Genomic DNA, 23069 nt, shown 5'->3' with positions numbered 1-23069 from the left:
CCGGTGGGCTTCTCATTGATTTGTCTGCTGCGTCATACTGAGGGTTTGAAGGGCACTGGCAGGTGCCGCACACCCACGTACACTGAATATAATTGGGCCGCGTTCAGTCTAACTTCTGTTATGCTCTGATTACCCACAGGGAGCTTTCAGTCATAACTCACAAGGTGCCTGTTCATCAGCTGAGGGATAGTAAAAAGTGGAGTATTTCTGTCAGTTGCCCCCTTCCTGGTATTTGTTTGATCTAGTGAGATTTCCTCAGTGCAGCTCTGGCTGTGTGATATATAGCCTCCAGGTGGGCGGGTTCAAGGCCTGGGTCTGGGTGGGTTTTGATGTGGCTGGCCCGTGTTCAAGTTGCTTGTGTCTGCTATGAGGAGCACGCCACCTGTTAATAGAGCATGACCGAGGGAAAGGGCCAGGGCTGAGGTGATGATAACTTGCCATCGGTCACAGATTCCAAAAATGTGCATATTTTTTTTCGTTTGGTTTTTTAATCTGTTTCATATTTAAGTGACTGCATTGTTCTTAGGTACTGCGTTTAACAGTTAAAATTGTTTTGTTTTTAAGAATGCCTCTTGCTGTGCAAAACCGTGGGTGATCTGCAGGGTGTTGCTATGTGGTTGCTAAGGTGTTGTGGGTGCTTGAATTGAGAATGCCTTTTTCCACCGAGCGGTATAGTACAGTACAGTACGATTCGGGATGGGAAACCCTGATCCGGCTTGCTTTTCCACCATCAACAGTACCCTTAGATCAGGGGTCCCCAAACTTTTTTCTGTATGGGCCACATAATTTTTCCTTTCTTTAATGGGGGGCCGGGTCGGTCAAATGACATGGGCCGGAGGGACTACCAGTATTATTGTGGAGATTTTATTACGATTTTAAATGTATTTATTAAACTAAAAACCTAATGTTCAGCATAACATTATAAACACACTTTCAAAAATGTTTATTGCCAGCATACAGAAGTTATTACACGACCATTAACACAAGGACAACTTCAGAGCTGTCAAACATGGTTATGTGTCCCTGTCATCTCTACGAGTTACCTTCAGTTCTGTCCCCTTTTGAAAAATACTGTTCGATAGAACTGCGTGTGCTTGGTTTGTTACCACAGTTAGCTGCGTGCTTCCTCAGCGATGAAGTTCCACATTTGCGGCTATCTTTTCTTCAACTCCTCAGGATCCTGCAGTGCAGGCAGTAAATCTCCTGGGAGGGCGCGCGGCCACAAATAAACTGATATGGATTTGAAATTATTTTATCAACTTGAAAAACAGGCAAGGCATATTTTTGTTGATGTGTTCCTAAAAATATGCATAAATAAATGCATTAAAGAAATTAGCAATATTCGCGGATCACCCGTCGAGTAGCCGACCCGCCCGTGCAGGACTCTGGTTCAGAGGGCCGGTCCAAATGTGGGGGCGGGCCGTAGTTTGGGGAACCCTGCCTTAGATGATAGGTGTGGGGTATGCTGGAAGGTAGCAATCAACGTCATTATTAGATGAAGAAGAAAGCAACACAGTAAACAGCAATGGAGGCATGTGGCTGTTTGTGTTGCAACGGTATTGTGTGTTGTTATTACCCTTGTGACACACACAAGTTAAATGCAGTATCTGTCAACCAATCAACGTTCTGCAGTGAGTCTTGCTCTACCCTTTAGGTACCGGACTACTGTGCTAGGTACCCCAACGGAAGGGTCCCAAAAAAGTAGTACCATTCACAACTTCTGACAATTGAAACGAAATACGAAATTTTGAATAAGGAAAGCTTATTTCAAGTCATGATTTGAGGTGTAATTCATGCCCGGTAGAGATACACACACACACACACACACACAGGCATTGTGTTCATCCAAGAACTGGACCGTACATGGAAAAGGCACATGAACACACAGAGTAATTGGTCTCTTTTACAGATATCTTTTAAACATGCAACATAAATCACAAGGCTTCTCTTACCGCCTTTCATTTATTGGAGTTTCAAATGAGCCAGGTCTTTGTATGAGGTGAGGTTTGCACGTTAGGGGGCTTTATCATTGTAAAGCCATTTTTACTGCTCAGTAGGGAAACATACAGTACATGCCCCCCACCCCGGCCCGCTCCCTCCCCGCCTTTCACCGCATTTACCACTTAGTTAAATCCCCTTCTTTCTCGCTGTAAAGCTTTTAAGCAGTGTGAGGATAGAGTGGGGACTCTGGAGTCAGGGGGAGCCGCTCTTGGCCACTGAATCTCTGCTCGCAGAAGGGTTTTTCTCTCAGTGATGCCTCGCGGTTGGATCCGGGATGATGGGTTAAGGGATTCTGGCATTCCAGGATTATCCGCCTTTTATCTCCTTGCTATTTGCCGCAAATCCCGGAAGGATGTTGAGTGGAATTCCTCTATGTCCGCAGACATGATATGCAAACAGGACTATGTCTAAACGACTCACCAATCCGATTTCTCATAGATCCACAGGGAAAGTGTGTGTCGATTGAGTCTTAGAGGATAATCCCAGTGACAAATGAAAGAAAGGGGTTTTTCCCCTGTCAGGAATGTTAGCATCACCAACGCTAATCTCTCATTAGAGCTCAGGTGGATGTTCTGAAGCCTTGGAAGTTTGCAACATGAGCTTTTCTGCTTTTAAAACGCTATTCCAATATTGTCATGATGCAAGTTGGTTTCCTTTATTGACAAGACACGGTTTGTGCTTATTCGATCAAGGGCTTCTTTAATTAGCTGCTAAACCTTGCGTTTTATCTGATACGAAACAAATTCATTGACAGCATGATGCTCTTGTGCCAGGATCGAAATGAAGAGATGCAGAGAAAATGACCATTTTGGCATTGTGGTGTTAATTGTTTGTTAGGGATGCACAATTTCCGATATATGTATTATCTTGTGGACACATACTGTTCAAAGCTGTATGTATGTTTAGCAATCTTTAGCAAATCTTAAAATGAATGTCCATGTTTCATACAGTATATTAATATTTGTGATGCCTAAGGTCACTTGTTGCATTTAAAATGATTAATTTGAGTTTAAATTCATTTACACAAAATAATACAGAATTTGAATACTGGCCATTTATCAGCCATATCAGGAAATTAATCATCTTATTGGTATCAGCCAGTAAATGTAATATTGATGCATCCCTACTAGAAAGAGCTGGCGCTGTGAGCCTCGCAAGGACTATTAAAGCTTTTAACAGCCAGAGAGAGAGAGAAATTCATCCTTGCCATCATGTGCCTCCTAGTATATGGGCTGAACACCCTGGGGAATCTGTTTGCCAGTTGTTGTTTTCCTCTCTCTCCCCCTTTCCACATGAATAATTGAAAGTGTAGCATGTCAGACAAAGATGCATTTACTTGCTTCATTATATTTTAATCCGAAGTGAACAATTTAATGCATTGCTTTCTTGGCATCCGGAGAAACTTTTAATTTTCTTCCACCGGGGTCTCTTGTAATTCAACCGCGCCCACACACGCCCTCGTCAGCCCGCTCTTTCCGAAGCCTTTATTGCATTTTTCCAGAAATTCTTACAGCATACAGGTGCTAATTGGCAGTGTTCATTCCAACTGATATCAATGTTTGTTCAATGAATTCCTCACAAAATGTCTCTAAGCTAATAAGGGTGTTTGTTGAAATGAGATATTTTTTCCTTTTTGAAGTCGGAGGCCCTGGTGTGTTGTTCAGATGGTTTACCCTGTGTAGATTACACTTCATTGTACAGCCCTCTAATTACCAGGTATTTACTGAGTACAAAAGGCTGTAACAACATGAACAAATATGTACACAGCGCTTTACAAAGTATGTAATTGTTATTCCCAATTCGCTGTCGGTTTACCTTAGCTGACTTTAGCGTAGTGGAGCCAACAACATTGACTTCCTGCAATTTTTATGAAGCATGTTGTAAACAATGCTATCTGACGAAGCAATTCACTTCTTTACATACTCTTTGCCTCTAACATTGCTTCAAGTGACGCAAGTTCTGCGCAGAATAGAGTTTGAATGTAATTGAAAACCCCACCGGGGGCCTTTTGTCACAAGGTTGACTCAGTCGCTGGTATGTGCATGGGTGAGGTTTAAACGGTAAGTGTGAAAGCCAGAGCCATAATCTCTCTCACAAGGTTAGCACAGTTGTCGGGTTGATGATAAACGGACAGGGTTTAGCGTTTTGTCATGATGAGTGTAACTCACTGGGCTTTCGTGGCTAACCCCCAGTCACAGGACATTTCTTGGGTGTTTATTTATACACCTTGAGCCGCCATACGATGCACATCTGGGGCCGGGGTGATAAAAGAAGCCCTGCACTATGTGCCGGGGTTAGCGTTAGATAAATGTGACATGCCTGGGGCAGCTGCTGCGAGCCTTCCTAAACTTCCTTCCATAAACTTGCAATCCACCGTGCTTGAACTGTGTCCTCTAGTCAAGTTTCCTAGCAGTGAATAAAGACATCAGTTAGGCCATAAAGAGCTCCAAATAAATCCTTTTGGTGGGCTAGAACGGCAAACATGGACGCTAAAATAGTCACCAGGTTCTTCACAAGGCGTAGTTTTACAAGTATGGTTGCAGATAGAAACAAAGATACTTGATAATAATTTATCACCCCGGCCCTAGATAATATGAAAACATATCATTTTCTTCTGCTCCTCATGCAGATTTGGAACCTCATGATTAGGAATGCACCAATATGAAGAAATTTTGGCCAATATGATAACCGATAATTCTTCATATTTGAAGGCCGATAACAAATATATTGGCCAATAAATCTACATTTTTTAATTAAATTTTTAGAGCCTAAATACAAAAACAAAAGTCTCTCCGTTAAATACATGTCTCAAGCACGCAATTATAATGATTATTATGTGTAATTTTATGTAGCCTATGTGACAGACTTGCGCTGCGCTGCTTATGTTGCACTTAACTGTATTTTCCTTTTTGATGTGATTCCAATCACATTTCGAGAATTTTAAAAACATCATGGCGAACAGTGCGCATCTGAAGCGTCTCAGCTGAAGGAAATAATCCATTATTTATCGGCTTTAAGATATCGGCCAAATTTTCTTATCCGGCCGATAACGATACCATTAAAAATGAATCGTATCGGCCTAAATCTGATATATCCCTAAATATGACGAGTAAATGATCAGAGAAGTTTCATTTTTGGATGAGTGGGTGCCTGTGTCCTCATCCTTCTCTTCCCTCTATTTTAAGGACAGCAGAGCTTGCGAGGTGATTTTAAAGGTGAGCGCAGAGCTGGGTTGACCCGGTAGAGGCCGTGGCACAGGGATAGGGTTACAGCACACGGTAACGCGAGCAGGGGTGTCTGCTTTAAAAGTAAATTCCACTTAATGTGGCGCGTCCCTTCCCAACAGGAGCCCAGCTCAACTGTGAGCTTCCTTTATATAGTACATTCCGTGTCTGTTTGTGCAGCGAGGGGTTGGGGGGGATTAGTCATTGGCACGCTGTCAGTTTCTACCTCCCCCTGCCTTTGCCTTTTCATTTCCTTCTCTTTCACCTACAACTTCCTGCAGTGTCCACATGAATCCTGGAAGTGCCTGGTCTGCTTTGATGTACTTACAGTTGGGCTGCAAGATATTGGGGGAAAAAACTGACATTGCAATATTTAGATTTTCTGTGATATATTTCACCAGATGTCTATTTGGAAAGAATTAAAGGATTAGTTCACTTCAAAATGGAAATTTCCTGATATTTTACTCACCCCCATCTCATCCAAGATGTTAATTTATTTTTTTCTTCAGTCAAAAATAAATTCTGTTTTTTGAGGAAAACATTCCAGGATTCCATATCACAATATCGATTTTATTTCGATATATCGTGCAGCCTTGACTTACAAGATTCTGCAACCACTGTGATGTCAAGCAGTGTGAGTGAGGGCAGCACATGAAAGGTCAGAGGTCAATGGGATCTGGTGTGCGAAGGCCACCATGTGCCCTACTCAGCAAGACCTCTCACTTACAAGAGTGCAATGTGCTGCTGTGAGATTTTTTTGGGTTCTGAATGCACCCTTGATTCAGGTTAGGATGCCTGCTTATTTTGGCTGACTGTGCGTTTGCGTTACAAGGGGATGATTCATGTAAGATTCACATGGCATCACGGTTGGATGAGAACAGGGCGTATTGCTTTGCATTTTTTCCTCTCATTAAAGGCATCGGTGCTTTGCAGAGCAGGTCTGGGTCTACCTCGCAGTCAAGACCGCTGTGGTCCCTGTCTAACAAGACCCGAACAATACTCAACATCCTTTTCTTTCTTCTACCTTCTGCAGATGAAGGCCCAGCAAGGGGCACAAACCCTTTATTATTTATGAATTATTCAATGTGCCTGGATGGGTTTCCCTTGTAGCGAAGCAGATCTGCAAAGAAAAAGCAACTCTCCTTTGCTCTCCTTCGTACTTGCCCGAGGTAGCGAATGACTCAGACGTTGTTCTCATTGAAGAAAACAAGGTGAACAAGGACGGCGCTGAACAGCGCTTCAAGCGGTCTCGCAAGAATCGGATGCGTTTAATTGGTAATCTGTACCGTAGACCTTAGTTTTAGTATGTCATACTTTATTTGACGTGAATAGAAATGAGGCTGTGAGAGGTTGAAGTATACAGTCCGTTCAATACGTCGTTCTCTCTTAAATTGTGATCTCGTCTAGCTAAGGCAAGGGTTTTCAACCTTTATATCTTATGAAAATATACAGTGGGAAAATATTAATCAACGTATTATAAAAGCAACATGTTGTTTCCTTAGGCTTATTTATTTATTTAGTCCAAAATTAAAATATATTTGTATGTAATTCAAATATTTGATAATATACATAATAAAAATGTTATTGATATTTATTAAATGTGGTTTTCAATAAATATCTTGTTTACTTTGATAGTCAAACATATCGTAAAATCTTTGATATTTGATATTTAATGAATGATCTTCTTGACATTCGAAAAAATATATCATCAAATTTTTTTTAACTCAAATGTATACACCTTGTAGCGCCCCCTTGTGGCCTCCAGTTTGAGAACCTTTGGGTTTGCACTATATGCGAAACAATTCGCTCTGATAGCCAAATTTGAGTAGTTGTTGTTTTTTTTAATATAGTTTTATATATTATGCTACTTGAGTTGTGTAAGATTGAATAACATAACCATCTAATGGAAGTGTCCGGTTAACCAGAATGGAAGCTGGTTTATCTCTTTCTCGCTCTCTTTCTTTGCTACTCTCCTTATCTCGCATGTGTTGGCAGGAGAAAGAAACCCTGGACTGAGATCTGTATCTGCAGCGTGTCTACTAAAGAACAGTCTCTGATTCCTTTGCCGATAAGCCACGTTTTATCTTCCCCTGCTTTCACATTAAAGACGAGGAGGCCTGTGAGAGCCTCTTGCCCGTGACAGCACCTGTGTGGCTACTGTCTGTCACCCAGGAGCATGGGAACATTGCTTTCAAGAAAGCAGGAATAGCACAAGGAGTTCATTTGTACCGGAATTTAATTTTGCCTGGCTTTTTATGCCCTTGGTTTGTTTACTGGAAGTTGCAGATCCTTGTAAAGCTGCTTTGAGATAATATCGTGAAAAGCTCTTTAGAAATACAATGAAATGATTTGTCATGGTTCTTTTTCAGTCCACCAAGTTGCTGAATTATGTTTTGGTAGCGATATGTGTGAGTCTTTAGCTCTTATCCAAAACCTAGTGAGCTGACCGAGGACCAGCTCACACTACAGGACTGTAAGACAGGCCTGCTCACAAGGTTTCCCATCATCTGTCATTGTCGTGTTGTAGCAGCTTGCATACTACACAACACAACCTAGATGAGGTGCACAAACTACAAGACTTTTTGTCAAGAGGCTGTCCCGACCAACAGCGGAAAAAAACGCTTTCTCACATAAATTTGCGCAAGTGATTACGAGATTTGTCCGTTTAAACCATCTGCACTGGGATTGGCTGGTTTATTTCCACCTTGTCGTTACAATGCACACACTACAAGATCACATGGCGATAATATCAAACTGGTTTGAAAAGCGTTTGTGACTGCTCGAGGCGGGCTCGGATCATGTCGCTAACCTGCTAATACTTAACAAGCGCCGATTTGGCCACCTCTCAGGGTTTTTGTTACAGACCAGCCGAAAGTCATGTATTGTAAGCTTGCCTTAACTCGTCTCCTGCCTACATAGGAAACTGAAATGAAACCTCATAAGGAACTGATTTGGAACACTTTACAAAAACTGTATTGGAGTAAATGGTCGATTTTTACCATCTGAATATGTCGTTTTTATAGATATTTGACAGTGTTGAAGGTAAGTATATTTATAATGATTAATAATAAAAACAACTATAATGTTTATTATCCATATTAGTAATTCCATTCATATTATGATCATAAAACATAATGCAAATAGTTTTATTTGATTATTTAGTTTTGTCTCAAAAGGCAAACAATTATAAAACACATTTAAAACAAAAATAATTCATTTGTTTGGACATTTAAAAAACAAAAATACTATATTAAATATTATGATTATTATATTTTTTCTTGTTATTTAATAATAATAATCATAATTTGTCATTAAATAATTAATATTTGTAGTAATATTATAATCATAAATAATAGTAAATGCATATTGTTTATATTATTTTGTTATTGTCTTGAAAGACAAAAGTTTTTTTTGTGCAAATTTAAAACAGACAAATTATTAGTATTATCATAAAGCAATATCTGTCCATCTGTACTCATTGCATTCTGCATTGGGAATGTATCAGTTATTATATAGGCAGCTCACTAGGCTTTGGAACAGCTTACTATATGTGTATGAAGGCACTTTTTCTTTGCTTTTTACCTTGTTTCTCATAATGTGTTTATGCCTGGCCATGTGTCAGGCCCTGGAGGCAACAACAACTGAGCTGATTTGTGACTCTGTCTCGCTGTTTGGCTTTAGTGTTACTATGCGACACATCTTTACTCTCCCTCTCCCTCTCCCTCTCCCTCTCCCTCTCCCTCTCCCTCTCCCTCTCCCTCTCCCTCTCCCTCTCCCTCTCCCTCTCCCTCTCCCTCTCCCTCTCCCTCTCCCTCTCCCTCTCCCTCTCCCTCTCTCGCTCTCTCTCTCTCTCTCTCTCTCTCTCTCTCTCAAATTCAAAATTGCTTTATTGGTATGAATGTAAATCATACAATATTGCCAAAGCTAGGAATATATGAACATAAATAATTATACATATACGAACATAAATAATTATACATATATGAACATTAATAATAATATTAATTATGCTAATAAACATCTCTCTCTCTGTCTTTCTCTTTGCCTCCCCTGTGATCTCACTCTGCCCTGCGCTCACCGGATGGCTTTCTAATTTGTATTTCGCACCAACCGGCTGCTATGTTAACAACCTGTGAATGCTCAAAAGCAGGGGAAAGTGATTTAAAAAAAAAAAAAAAAGAAAGAAAGAAAAATGTGTGAATGAAATAGAGAGATTAAATTATAGTGAGAAAGATGGAAGAAAGGAAAACACGGGATAAGGAAGATTACTACAGACAGATAAATGAAGAGAGATCAGAGCAAGTAGGATGCAGGCGATTTAGATATGCAAACCACAGGAGCTGTGCTGTGATTCCGCTGCAGGTTCTCGTCGTGTTGTTGCCAAGCGAGTTCAATGGAGGAATCGCTCCCCACCCTCGGCCAATCGTGGCTGACGTGGAATGTGGCGCTTGCGGCGAGCAGCACAGACTTGTGGGTAGAACTGCATTTTGCACGGTCACCCAGTGGAATACATTATCATCTTAATGATGCTTTAGGTGCAGATGCATGTCTAATGCGCTGGTGTGGGAGTTTGTGAGCGTGTGTGTGTGTGTGTGTGTGTGTGTGTGTGTGTCACTCTCCTGTGGAGTGGAGAGGGCAGAGAGCTGTAATCACTCTCTCACACACCTGTTCTGACTGGAGGCGGTCTGTGCCGCGGCTGATAGGATGAGAGCGCAGGGGGAGAGATGTAGCAGAGCTCATGATAAACGAGTATGTAGGAGGTCATTAAGCAGAGCAGCGAGAGGAGGAGGAGAGAGAGAGAGAGAGAGAGAGAGAGAGGAGGGAAATGGGAGAGAGAAGGACAAACACAGTGAAGATAATTAATTTGGAGTTTCATTAGCAGGAACTTGTATGCCTGGATGACTGCATTGGTGCATCGGCAGGCAAACGCACATGCACGATCGCGTAATCCTGAGGAATTTACTTAATAATTAACAAAAAAATATATATATATACTGTGTGTGTATATATATACATATATACCAATCAGACATAACATTATGACAGGTGAAGTGAATAACACTGATTATCTCTTCATCATGGCACCTGTTAGTGGGTGGGATATATAAGGCAGCAAGTGAACATTTTGTCCTCAAAGTTGATGTGTTAGAAGCAGGAAAAATGGGCAAGCGTAAGGATTTGAGCGAGTTTGACAAGGGCCAAATTGTGATGGCTAGACGACTGGGTCAGAGCATCTCCAAAACTGCAGCTCTTGTGGCGAGTTCCCGGTCTGCAGTGGTCAGTATCTATTAAAAAGTGGTCCAAAGAAGGAACAGCGGTGAACCGGTGACAGGGTCATGTGGATGTTACTTTGACACGTACCACCTACCTAAGCATTGCTGCAGACCATGTACACCAGGTGGCTGTGGCCCCTTACAGCAGATAATGCACCCTGCCACAAAGCAAAAATGGTTCAGGAATGGTTTGAGGAGCACGAGTTTGAGATGTTGACTTGGCCTCCAAATTCCCCAGATCTCAATCGACTGGAGCATCTGTGGGATGTGCTGAACAAACAATTCTAATCCATGAAGGCCCCACCTTACAACTTAAAGGACTTAAAGGATCTGCTGCTAACATCTTGGTGCCAGATACCACAGCACACCCTACAGGGGTCTAGTGGACATTCCTTGACGGGTCAGGGCTGTTTTGGCAGCAAATGTTATACCTGATCAGTGTGTGTGTGTGTGTGTATATGTATAAGCTTCTGAACAATAAAAGCACACAAACACACCTACATTATAAGATTTTACATAATACATTGTATAACACACATTCACAGTATTTTATCCTCAATCGGGTACCACATCAACACACATTTCAAACTCAACAGAAATAAACAAATGTTGAGGTTGATGTGGCTCCTGTGGGTTTTTAAGAGGGTGATGACTGAGATGTTTATCAGCCCTTTGCTGCCCCTCTTCAACATGACGTTACAATAACAGATCCTGCCATTAAGAGAGAGGGAGAGAGAGAGAGACTGATGCGTGAAGATGGGTGAGGAATGATTGCTGATGGTAGAGAGAAAGAATAAAGACTTTGGAAAGAAAGATAAATCACAAGTATGACCCACATGCTAAAATCTGCGTTTGTTGTAGAGGTCATCCTGTTGTTGTCAGGTTAATCAGAGGACTCTGTGGCAACCCTCTTCAGGCCAGGCTGACCCTCTTTTTTCTCTTCCTCTCTGATAATTGAAGCCATCTGGCCCGCCTGCCTGCCCCTGGCAGCATGACATCACGTCAGTGCCACATCTTCCTCTGAAGCCTCCAGGGGCTCCGCTGTGCCACCTTCTCCTGGCACTGAACCCACTGGGTGTCTGAGATTAACTATGGGGCATGGGGTGGGAGGAACAGAGAAAGGAACCGATCGGTTGTCTTATTATTTTGCTGGTTCTATCATGTATTTCAGTGGAATTTATAAAGTATTGAATTTTGGTTTGAGATGGACTTATTCCATGTTTTTTATTTAACCACTAAAAACCAGCAGTATAATGATACTAATACCATGGCGTTATTTGAAGTACACTATCGTTCAACTTTAAATGGTACTCTTAAAATGATCCAAAAAATTATTTGTCATGGTTTCCTCAAAAATATGAAGCAGCACAACTGTTTGCAACATTGATAATAAGAAATGTTTCTTGAGCACCATCAGCATTTTAGAAGGATTTCTGAAGGATCATGTGACACTGAAGACTCAACTGATGATGCTGAAAAGTCAGCATAGCATCACAGGAATAAATTACATTTTAACATATTACTATTTGAAATTCTGCCTTCTGTTTGAATATATTTCACAATATTACTGTATTTTTGATCAAATGAATGCCACCTTGCTGAGTATAAGAATCTAAAAATCTTACCAATCCCGAAATCCCATTGAATACTATTTGATAAGAATACCATGCTGATTCCAAGGTATTACCATGTTTTTGTTACAGTAACATCTGAATATTGATGAAATTTGATGTCATTTCCCTCACCAAAACTTTGCATGTTGCACCATTTGCACCTGCATAATTTTAATCAATATACGATTATATAAAAAATGCTGGATTGTTTCAATCCATGGTTGGGTCTAATATGTCTATATTTTTTAGAGTGCACCTTTTTACTGATCTTTTTTGGCTACAATATTTTATTCTACATGGTCCTGTGGTGTGGCAGATGTACAAATATTCCATAAAGTCTCAATTACTGAGGTCATAAATCTGCATGCCTTTTTTTTTTCAAAGAATTCACAAATTGATGTTTAAATCGTATCTATAGTTCTAAATGGAGTGTAGCATGTCACTCCACTGAATGTCAATTTCCCAAAGGTGTTTTTTTATGCATCCTGCTTTCATTGGCTTGTTGTGGAGCATTAGCAGAAGCAGTATAACATGTTTAGATGTTTAATGTAGCCTGAACTCTGACTGTTGTGATTGTTTATTTTTACAGCTTAGCACCCTTTTGGTGGAATTATTCCGACCTCACCTCCCTGCCTTCCCTTTCCTGTTCCTTCTTCCAGTGGCACTTTACAGCTGTAGGCAGCATGTCTCAACACATGACCATGACCCTTTTATTTTTCTAACTCCCTCCCTACCCTCTGGCCGTCCATCTCTCTGTTTTCCTCTGTGGCTCCTGTGAGAGTCGGGTCATGGTCCAGAGGCGGCTGCATCATTGCCTGTAGTTAATGAGTGCAATGGGAGAAGTGAACTGATGGCTGTTTTGGTATCTCAGAGTCCCAGGCCTGGCCTCTCTACCTCCAGATCCAGTATCGCACGTCCTCTCGGGTCAGGCCTCCTGCGGCCCCGCCAGCGCTGTTTGGCTCCCAGCAATGTGGCTTCAATTTCCTCCGTTTTGAAATGGTTATAGCCCCTCTGCTTCCTTCAGCAGGCAGGGTCTTTGCTTTGTTTTCTTTCTCTCTCTCTCTCTCTGTCCTTTCTCCTTTCCTTCTCATTTTGATCGCTCTGTCCTTTAATCACCGCTCAGCCCCCCTGCGTTGTAAGAGTGCAAAGAATTTGTTATGAGTGACCTTTGACCTCTGGCCTGTAGGGACACAGTTTAAAGGCTGCTCGGTAGAACGGCTCACTGGCAAAAAATATAAACAGTGAAATGCGGCCACCATAAATTTCTTTTTTTCTTTTTTTTTTTTTAATGCTCTGGCAGTTCTTTTCTTGCTTTAAGCTCTCATAAGAATACCCTTCATAGACGGATCATTGTATTGAACGTTTCTTTTCAACATTAAAGGCATGAGGCGAACGAATGTTAACGACAGTCTTTGCCCAAACCCGAGGCTTATACATATGCTACGGGCCCAGTTTCATCTGAACCTCTTTTCTTTCATGTAATCCTACGGGGGTGTGAGCTAAAGTGTTCCAGCGCTCAGACACAGAGAGCTTGTGTAGTGAAAAATCCCGCTTGCTGAAAAATTAGTCCCCTGACGTAGTGAATTATGGGGCTGAAATAGAGCTCTTTATTAATGTGGTCCAGGATTCACGTCAGCGGAGGTCTCAGAAATTATGCCACGCCGTGGGTCTGGTCTCACAGGAGGTTTTGCATATTAGACCGAGTACACGTTATAAAAAATATGTTATTAATGGAGCTACAAACTTGGCCTACACAAGGTTCAAATAGACAAACTGTGGTATATTTTCATCAAAACTTGCTGCAGAATTTTTCACATTTTCATGCTTTTTTTTACCATATCATATACCGTTGCATATGATAATAGACATAAATAGTATAGGTTATCATAAACCATATACCAAGTGAAGCTTTAGATAGGGATGGGTCAGGATGGTCAACGAGTCATCCAAGTCAGCTAGTGTGTTTTTTTTTTCTTCATTACGCACTGATGAATTTTGAAACTTTTCACATAGGGTTTTTTAGCGTTAAGTTGCACAGCTCAACCTAATGCAAATGAGAATGGAAATGGTGTGGCGGCTGCAAATAGAAGAGCAGGTCATGATTCACCATTTGATATAGTTATACCAGAGTAGGAACGCTACTATACAAACCAGCAGCGCAGTGACACATAGCCTCCTGTGTGAATAGAGCTTCAGAAACATGTCAATCACCAGCTAGTTGGGTTTTTTTTTTTTTAAATATGTATTTTTGCACATTCCTTGATCTCTTTTATGGTCTCTTTTGCATTGTTTTGCATCTGACTCTGCTGTAAAAAAGATAGATAGATAGATAGATAGATAGATAGATAGATAGATAGATAGATAGATAGATAGATAGATAGATAGATAGATAGATAGATAGATAGATAGATAGATAGATAGATAGATAGATAGATAGATAGATAGAAGAAAGCACAGATTTAAACATATGAATGCTCTCTCTTGCTAAGTTAAATCCATAGTGTGTGTGTGGTATGTGTTGATAGACTGTTCTATTCTAAGAAAAAGCTGGAATGTGTGTGTTGGCATTCTTTACCACCCCTGTGTATAGTGTGTGTGAAGAATTTAAGAGTTCTTTCTTCGTTAAGAGCGCCACGTCCTGTCTGTCATTGACTGTGTGTTTTGGTAAGAGCATGGCATGTTTTCTTTTTCTTGCTGCTTGCCAGAAACTACACGCTCTGCTACATGGAGGGGAAGGAAAAGCACACTCATGTTTAGTCTACATAGCACTTAAGTCACTTTGTAGGGAGATTACTTTTTTCCTATTGTAGTCTGCGGGTAGGATTTGTGATGTCACCATCCATCGTTGATCTTTTGTTATATCATTAAGAGCAGGGATGTGGAAAATTGCACAAGTTGGCCTTTTGGACAGTGTTTTACATGTCTATTGACTTATGTCATTCCCCTCATGCTTTTCTCCCCCCTCGTCTTTTGCTCTATTCTTTATTTGTTGGTAGCTATCTAGCCAGGGGGAGGAGGACAACAGTTGTTTAAAAAGAAACATGGTCTAATTATGTTTCACTTTTGTTTTTCAGGCATCTGATGTAGGATCAGAGAAGCTTTTCTCACCGACTGCACCTAAAGGTAAGAGCATATTGTGTTTCACATGTCATTTTTCATTCATTGGATGATCCAGACATGATTGAGCTTGATTTGACCTTATACCCCATTCATAAACTGGTTTGAAAAACGAAGAACACCTCAGGGTTGTCAATTAAAATTCAAGATACTTTCATTGTGCAAATTGCACTCTAGTAAAACTCTTTTTTTCTTATTTTCCATTCTAGAAAGCTCTGTTCCCATTTCAGGCCACAGTTCAGATAGTCTAGTTTATTGGTGTTGAAGTTAATATTTTTTTCCCCTAAAGCCTGACAATATGCAATATGTTCCCGCAGGCAACTCTGAGCTCACTGTCAGAGCCATACATCATCCACATGAGCAACGTTACTTTTGCTGGAATAGTGCTGTTCTGTTTTTCTCATTTTTTTTCATGAATGTTAGAGTTAGAAGGGATTTTGGCCATGGGAGCCAAAGCGATACCCCTCAAATGCCACGTATGTTAGGGTGCGCACTTGCAGAAGTACATGGTGCAGAAAGTCCTGGGCCGTCAGACTCATCAGATGTTTGGGTTGAGTGTGTTTGCATCTCTAGACCTCAATATGACAGACAGCACATCTCAGATGCCTTGTAATCCTGCTAATAGCCTGTTAAAATCCTGTTACATGGTTAGATGGTGCTTATTCCTTGTGTTTCCATTCATTTTCAAGTGGCTGCTGATAGAGGTTTGCTTCTAATGTGGTTTTGAGCTACTTTTTACTGTTTCCAGAAGTAGTTAAAGTTTAGCTGAGAGCAGTAGGAAGTCGGCCCTTTAAGTATTTTTTTTTAGTTGGTTCACATCCAGGTTTTGTAGGGGAACTAAGTTGTGAAACGAATTCTATTTGTTGCACAGTGAGGAGATGTTGAGTTTAATGCCACACTTCTGATGCCCAGCATGAGTCTTTTGGAGAGTTTTTGCCCCCCACTCTCTGAAAACAGCGAAAAGAGGAAGTGAGAGGAGACAAGTCGAGCTCAGAGGAAGAGTAGAACTTGTGACTACTGTCGGGGTCCATATTAAAGTCTTTTTTATGCATGTCTCCGGATGACTTCCAGACATAACCATAGGAAAAGACTTGTGCAACAGCTGACATGTTTAAAAGTAGATCAGAGCACATGGCTCGAGCACTTCTGATGTCAACAGAAGAGCTTGTTGTTGTTGGTAATATAACTGGCGCCCTAATCTGTTACGCTTGATGGCGAGACAAACTGCATCTTTCTTAATATAATGTGTGTCAAGCACACACTCTTTCGCAGGGATGATACAGAGGACGCAGAAAGTGGTAGGAAGTGCCAGATTAGGATTAGAAAAGAATGCAAAACCAAGAGTGGGTATATGTGGATTAAGTGATTTAGGACTGCAGGATATAAATATTATCGTACTAGCAATTTGATGCCCAGACTGTAGAGATTACAGATCTTTCAGGGATGCGTAACCTTTGAAATCCATGATGTTTGATGATAGTTCAGTTTGTCATGTCATAATCTTTGATATCCAGTTCAGACTTTGTAACTGTTGATATCCATTTCGTTTCATAATAGCTCCAGTGTGGATTTCTGAACTTTTAATGTTCCAGAAGTTGCATAATGAGTTTGGACTTGATAGGCTTTGATGATATCAATCAAGTTTCATGATAGTTTAAGTTCAGTCTTCGTAACCTTTTAAGTTCCAGTCTGGTCTCTTTTAGGTCTCACCTGGAAAACTCTGTTCCAGAATATGGGGCTGTACTACAGATACTTACTTTGGTAAAAGTTCTATTTTCGAAGTAAAATTAATTGAAATCGTATGTCACATGGCCTTTCACTCGCTTTTGCAGTTGCCATAATCACTCTTCTGGCAATAGCTTCCCAAGTACTTGACAAGGAATGTGTAGTATTATTACCCTTGTTCTCCTGTTGTCGTTGTTGAATGTGGGTTGTCCAGTCTTTGTTCCATGGAATGCACCATTCCTCCAGGCTGTTATTCTAGATTTTGAGGGGTATGGGAGCATATGTGTCCCATTACAGTACGTCCGCCGAGACCAATCTAAAGCTCGCTCAGCTCTGATCCCCAAATTGGTCTGCCCTGGAGAACTTCTGGCAGACTGATCACTCGCTTGGCTCACGTCTTGCGTTGGAGAATTGCATTACAGGGAAATACCTCGGCATGCATGTGGTGCTGCTTGCACAAATATGCATGTGTCTTTGTTTCTGTAAACAGCTTTCGTGCGCGCTGGTGCTTGATTTGATTGATTTTGTGCCCTCAGTCAAGTACTGTGGTGACATACACGTTTCGTATCAGCTTAACAGCTGTTTAGTTTTACTGTAATCTGTGCTTACATAATTACCGAGCTCGCTGTGCTTTTCGTAACTTTTAAAGAGGCTTGCTCTCCATCTAGCAGTGCCAGGTTTTTCTTGCACTGAATGAAGGCATAGTGAATTAATGCGCATAACTCATATTCTTATATTAGTTCATATGTTTTATTGTTGTAGCTATTGTTCGTAGTACTGTCTAACGATCATTCTTTCTATCGTTAGTTCCATCATTCATTCTATCTTCCTAGCCCTCATCACCAGGTTGGTCAAGCTAACGTTTGTTCTGCCATTCTATCTGCTGTTTGTACGATCTATCGCTCAATTCTGTCTGTCAATCATTCTATCACATATGAAATATAGCTCTGTTTTACATTCATTGTTTACTCTGTGTACGGAGCTACAGTGCAGTTAATGCAGAGCTATGGTGATTGTTGTACCTAAAACAGTGTGCAGCATCTGTCAGCGGCACAATAAGGTTGGAGCCTCTAAGCATAGTTGGGAGGGGGGTTGCTCTCTTTCTCTTCATTTTACCCATCAGTGAAGCGGTGACGCACCCATTTTGTGTGTGAGGTCTGTCAGGCAAACCCGGGGCATGCTGGGATAGTGAAGGAAGATTGTGGTGAAAAGCCATTTGTGAAGTGGATTTCTGGTTTGCTAATCCTGATTAATTTTGACCCGTTGTGCTCATTTTAAACAGCGTATTACTGTACGCGAGAAGCACCGCCAGCTTCGGGCCAAACTGAGAGCTTAGCGGCTTTGGAAGGCTTAACAGCAGATGGCATTTTAAGCCGGACTTAATAAATTGTTTCCATTAAACTTACCGGCCCACACATAGTGGATTAGGACTATAGAACAAAGAAAGAAAGAGAGTGAGAAAGCAACAATAGGAGGGGGGTAACAGCCACTGCCACAACTGCACAAGATCAAATTGATAACTCGCCGGTTTTCGCCGTTAATCCACCGTTGTCTGCTCACCAACCCATGAAAACAAATTGACCCAACTAATTTATTATGAATAATATTTACGGTCCATACCGTTATCGTAACGTATGTAATTCCAGATTAAGAGCCACGTCTGCTCGTCACACGTTATACTCTGTTTTTCTTGATAGCATTTGGCCGAATCAATTCCGCAGAGGATTGATGCTGCTCCCCCCGCGCTGCCTCCCCTCCACCGCCGTCCCCAGGGAGCCGCAGGGTCGTTCTCTAAGCACTCATTATATGCTACACGGCTCAGGGTCTCCGTGTCGAATCGCTAATCAAGCACTCTGTCTGCAGGCCCACGATTCAATAGCCGTTGAGTGGCCTTTGTTCCTACCCGCTATTTGCTGCATGTCAATAAAAGTCTGCTCCCTGCTCCGCCTCAGCGGAGGAGCCCCCCCTTCTCACACGCCCTCCCCTCAGTCCTTCAGAATATAAAATGCACTCGCTCTTCTCCCCTCCTGCATGGGCGAAAAAACAGAGGGAGGGAAAAATGAGTGGAGGCCAGCAGGGGTCAAGGGATTTGGGGGAAAACGGTGGAGAATGAGAGTGTGTTTGTATGCGGCTCTTCTCCTCTACTGAGGTTAATGCTGATGTATTGCTAACCTTAGCGCTCCAGTGTTTGTGGCCTCTTGCCCATTAAATAATGAATAGAAGTTGACCTCTTGACCAGCTAATCAGCTTTGCAGCTGTTGGATCATGGAAGCGCAGAGATCGAGGAGTCGCGGTCAGGGATGGACCAGTGTACGGACTTGGGATATTTCAAGATTAGCAGCTAATATTAAACCCACCAGTCATTGCGGAGGTTAATGTTGCACGTACAGGTGGAATTGGATTTGTATTTGTTTCATAAAGCCTGTCCAGCTGCTATTGTGTGTAAATATTTTGTCCAAGCTCTTTTTGTGGTGTGGCTAGTAATATAGCCAAGCTTGTCATTTGATATTAATAAACATAGCATACTCTTGCCCTTTGTATGAGTGGTTGTTCATGCTTGTTTTCCGTTCTCTGCCGTTTTGGCTCTTGGTTTACACACATATTGCCATTCAAAGTCTGGTCCATAATGCAACTTATTCTGGCTAGTTAGACAGGAAGAGATCCGACTATCTGACCAATATGTAAAGCATGTACATTTCTTTGAAGAAACACCCACGCTCTGAAGCTTTTTGTATATATTTTCAATTTAATTGTTTTAGACAAGGAAAATTTCCCTCAGTGTCGGAGTGTTTCATAAATGTCGTTTGGTCCCACTTGGCTCTGAAACAGAACTGCAACTTCAGCTCAAATTGAAGAATGGCATTCATATCTCTTTATTATTTCCAACTTTTATTATTTCTCCCCAACATCTCAGAACATTTGACCATTTGTTGTGGTAGCTGGCTTGTGTGTGTGTGTGTGTGTGTGTGTGTTTTCCTTTCATTTCTGGAAAGCGTGTGTTATGAATGTTCCTCTTTATTGATAGCGCTAACCCTGTTTGTGTAGTTCTGCCTGTCAGGAAGATGAAAATAAATAGCAGGAGCGTGGAGGAGATAAAACATGTGTTTAATTATTAATTGAGCCATTACTGACAGAGATTGCCTTTTTGATAAAAGGCAGGAAGCTGCTTCAGGGGTAGAAAAAGCAATTACTAAAGCTATCTTCCTCTTCCTCTCCGCCCGTCGTTTTGCTCTGTGCAAACAGAAAAACATACCCTGTCGACCAACCTATTCCATAAATTATTTTAATTTCCTTTCAATATTTATGAGGTTTTAAATTATGATTCTGTTGTCATGTTCTATTTATATGGAGAGGCACTGGAGCCATGCTATACTACGGTGGCTGTAACTATTATCTTAACTGGCGGGAGTTGTTTTTCTTAACGCATTTCAGAAAATATTACATCTCAACATGTTCGTTTCCCTTTTCATTTCATTCCAATTTAGTGAACGGTCGCACATGGTGTATTGATTTCGTTGGCGTCTGGCCATTTGCTGAAATGCTATCATTTGCTGTGCATTTAAGCTGACTGTGCATGGGGTATTGATATTGCTGCAGCTTTCATTTGCAGAGATTCGTTGGACAGTTTCTGAACCATAATTTATGATACATAACTTAACCTTTCAAGTACCAATATAACTAACTTGACTTTGCGGAAAGTGAACAGTGTCAAAGGGTTTCACTAGTAGTATGCCTGTCAAAAAACCTCCCTGAGCCATATATTTGGTAAAGTAATATGCCCATCATAGTATTTGTTGTACTTCCTTTAAGTTATACTTATTTAGATCATTAAATCATGTCAGTAATGAGAATCCCCATTGAGGATAACCGGTAAAACATCCAGCTGCATGATGGTAGTGAGACTTTTGAGGGAAAATATGTTCCAAATCTTAACACGGATCTTAATCGTGTTTTCACAAGATTTACTAATTGTCTTTTTAGCTAAGTCATTAAATGATAACATTTGATGCCTGTGATGTTCCGTAGAAATCTGAGCAAAGACTTCATCCACCATAAGGGAAGCCATTGTCCCATAGTTGGGCAGGTTTAAAGTAAGCGTCTTCCACCTCTCAGTAAGCTTTCCCAGGGCTACCATCCTAAGCCTGTTAAAACCATCCTTACCCTGTGCCATGGCCGCACTGGGACCAGACGCCGATGGAGCAGCGCTCTTGAGATGATCTAGCAGCCCTTCAGCGAGGAAAGCAGCTTGTAAAGTTGAGGTCAGGCCTTCTCAGGAGTCCGCCTGCATTTGAGCAGGGTAATTTTAGCACTCGTGGGCCAGCTAATGACCGGTTTCTTTCAAGAGTTGATTGCTGGAGCTCGTTTAACTATCCCCAGTGTGATCACTCCCGCTAGGGCTGGGATAACCATCAGTCTAGCTGCAGGGTAGCTGCATTTTTTTAGCGAGAGAGAGTATGTTTTTTATCAGGCTTGCTAGAATAGGCAGTGAATATCAAATATGTACGCTTGGCTCTTTATCGCCCATTTGAAGGCGATGCCAAGATGAGATTTTTAGCATTTTGTTTCATTGTTTCCTGCATTTGAAGTCAATGCTATTTGCAGAGGACGTTGTTATCCTAGCTCGCAAAGCCAGATGGTTGTTGCTTGTGGCCAAACATGAATCTTGGATAATGTTCAGTCACTGGCAGAGACGAATTGCTAGACTGGATGGGTATAGCAAACACGCTTGTAATGGATTCGACATTTCGGGAACCGGTTCAGAAGGATCTTATAAAGACCGGAATTCTGTGGCCAGCACAGGAAGGAGGTTAAATGAACAGAATTCCATGACCAGGAACAATATGAAAGCGCTTCCATGCTTGTTGGAGTTCAAAGGCACGCTTGAACGTGGTTGCGGTATGTCATGCTACAAAGTATTATTCACGTTTGTATTGCTTTATTTGCTCTTTATCAATGCTATGCGTATTCTGTATTCAAGATATAAGTCATGCCGCCATGGCAAGTACAAACCCGTGCTTCTGTGCGTTTAAGTTACTCCGCAGACGCATTATTCCATCTGCATTCATCACACTGAAGTCTTGCAGCTCAGAGACGGTTTGTGAGGTTAAGCTAATTAGCCCTGAAATCAGCACATGGTAGAAAACCGCAGAGGGACGCTCTTCAGCGAAAGACGTTGCGCAGAGATCTCGTATTTTATGTTCAGACGGTCATTAATCGTTTCGAGCTACGCTAAGACGCAAATACCACTCTGCGTGAGGCTCTCATTGCTGAAAAGGGAAGGAAAGAAAAAATGTAGAAATCCCAGTTTGTGTGGTCTTCTATTAATCAAACAGGCATCTGTTCCCCCTTGCGCTGAGCACAGGATAGGCCTCTTAACAGCCTTCCTCTCCAGTGGCCCCATTCAGACCCAGAGTGGCTGTTATTTTAGCACCGCGCTGGAGAGCAGCGGAAGAGTGGGACGCTGAACCCCGCTGATGTGTTGCCTCGCTGGGGAGAGACCAGATAAGAGGGTCCCAGGAGTGGATCTCCACTATGAAGAGCCATTTAGAGGCAGACCTTGCTGCCTCTCCTGGGTGTGTGAGGGCATGGAGGGCCACGATGGCAATAGATGTGGAAAAGTACCAAACAAGTCCTGCTTTTTGTGCGCTACAGCCAGTGGAGTTCATGTGAATTTTGTGATGGCATCTTAAAGTCGACATTTAAATTCTGAGAAAATGAACCCACACATGACTCACATATAGTTTTCTTATAGTTGTACATGCATGACCTTCAATATATGAAGCATGTTTACCAGGGTTTGAATTAAATTGGCCACAGGAAATTTCATTTTAAATTTGAATCGAAATATGACACAAACAAGACATTTAACACAAGCAATGCATTATGGAAAATTAAGTGTTCATAAAAAAAAAAAATTCCTTCAATGTATTATAATGAATTATATTAAATAAATAAAAAATAGTTACAAATGACAGTTATGACTTTCTTTGAATTTCAGCCCATTTTAATTCTACTTAATTACATAAAAATTTGAATTGAAATTGTGTATCCTGTTTTTTTAACATTAAATCAAGAATTGAATTCGAATTTAAAAGTAAATCTCAAATTCATTGTGA

General features: G+C 41.3%; 1 protein-coding gene across 14 annotated transcripts in view; it reads left to right on the top strand.

Annotated features, from left to right (window-relative positions):
• The window catches only part of fbrsl1 (fibrosin-like 1), a 403049-nt gene that overhangs the window by 350058 nt on the left and 29922 nt on the right, over nucleotides 1-23069 (top strand). For all 14 annotated transcript variants that reach the window (XM_079815590.1, XM_079815586.1, XM_079815583.1 and 11 more), the window contains one exon: nucleotides 15186-15234. In XM_079815590.1, the coding sequence (XP_079671716.1) occupies nucleotides 15186-15234 (49 nt within the window). The remainder of the gene's footprint in view (nucleotides 1-15185; nucleotides 15235-23069) is intronic.

Source organism: Gobio gobio (assembly GCF_949357685.1).
Source record: "Gobio gobio genome assembly, chromosome: 4".
Classification (NCBI taxonomy): Eukaryota; Metazoa; Chordata; class Actinopteri; order Cypriniformes; family Gobionidae; genus Gobio; species Gobio gobio.
This window is presented reverse-complemented; position numbering and strand designations above follow the sequence as displayed.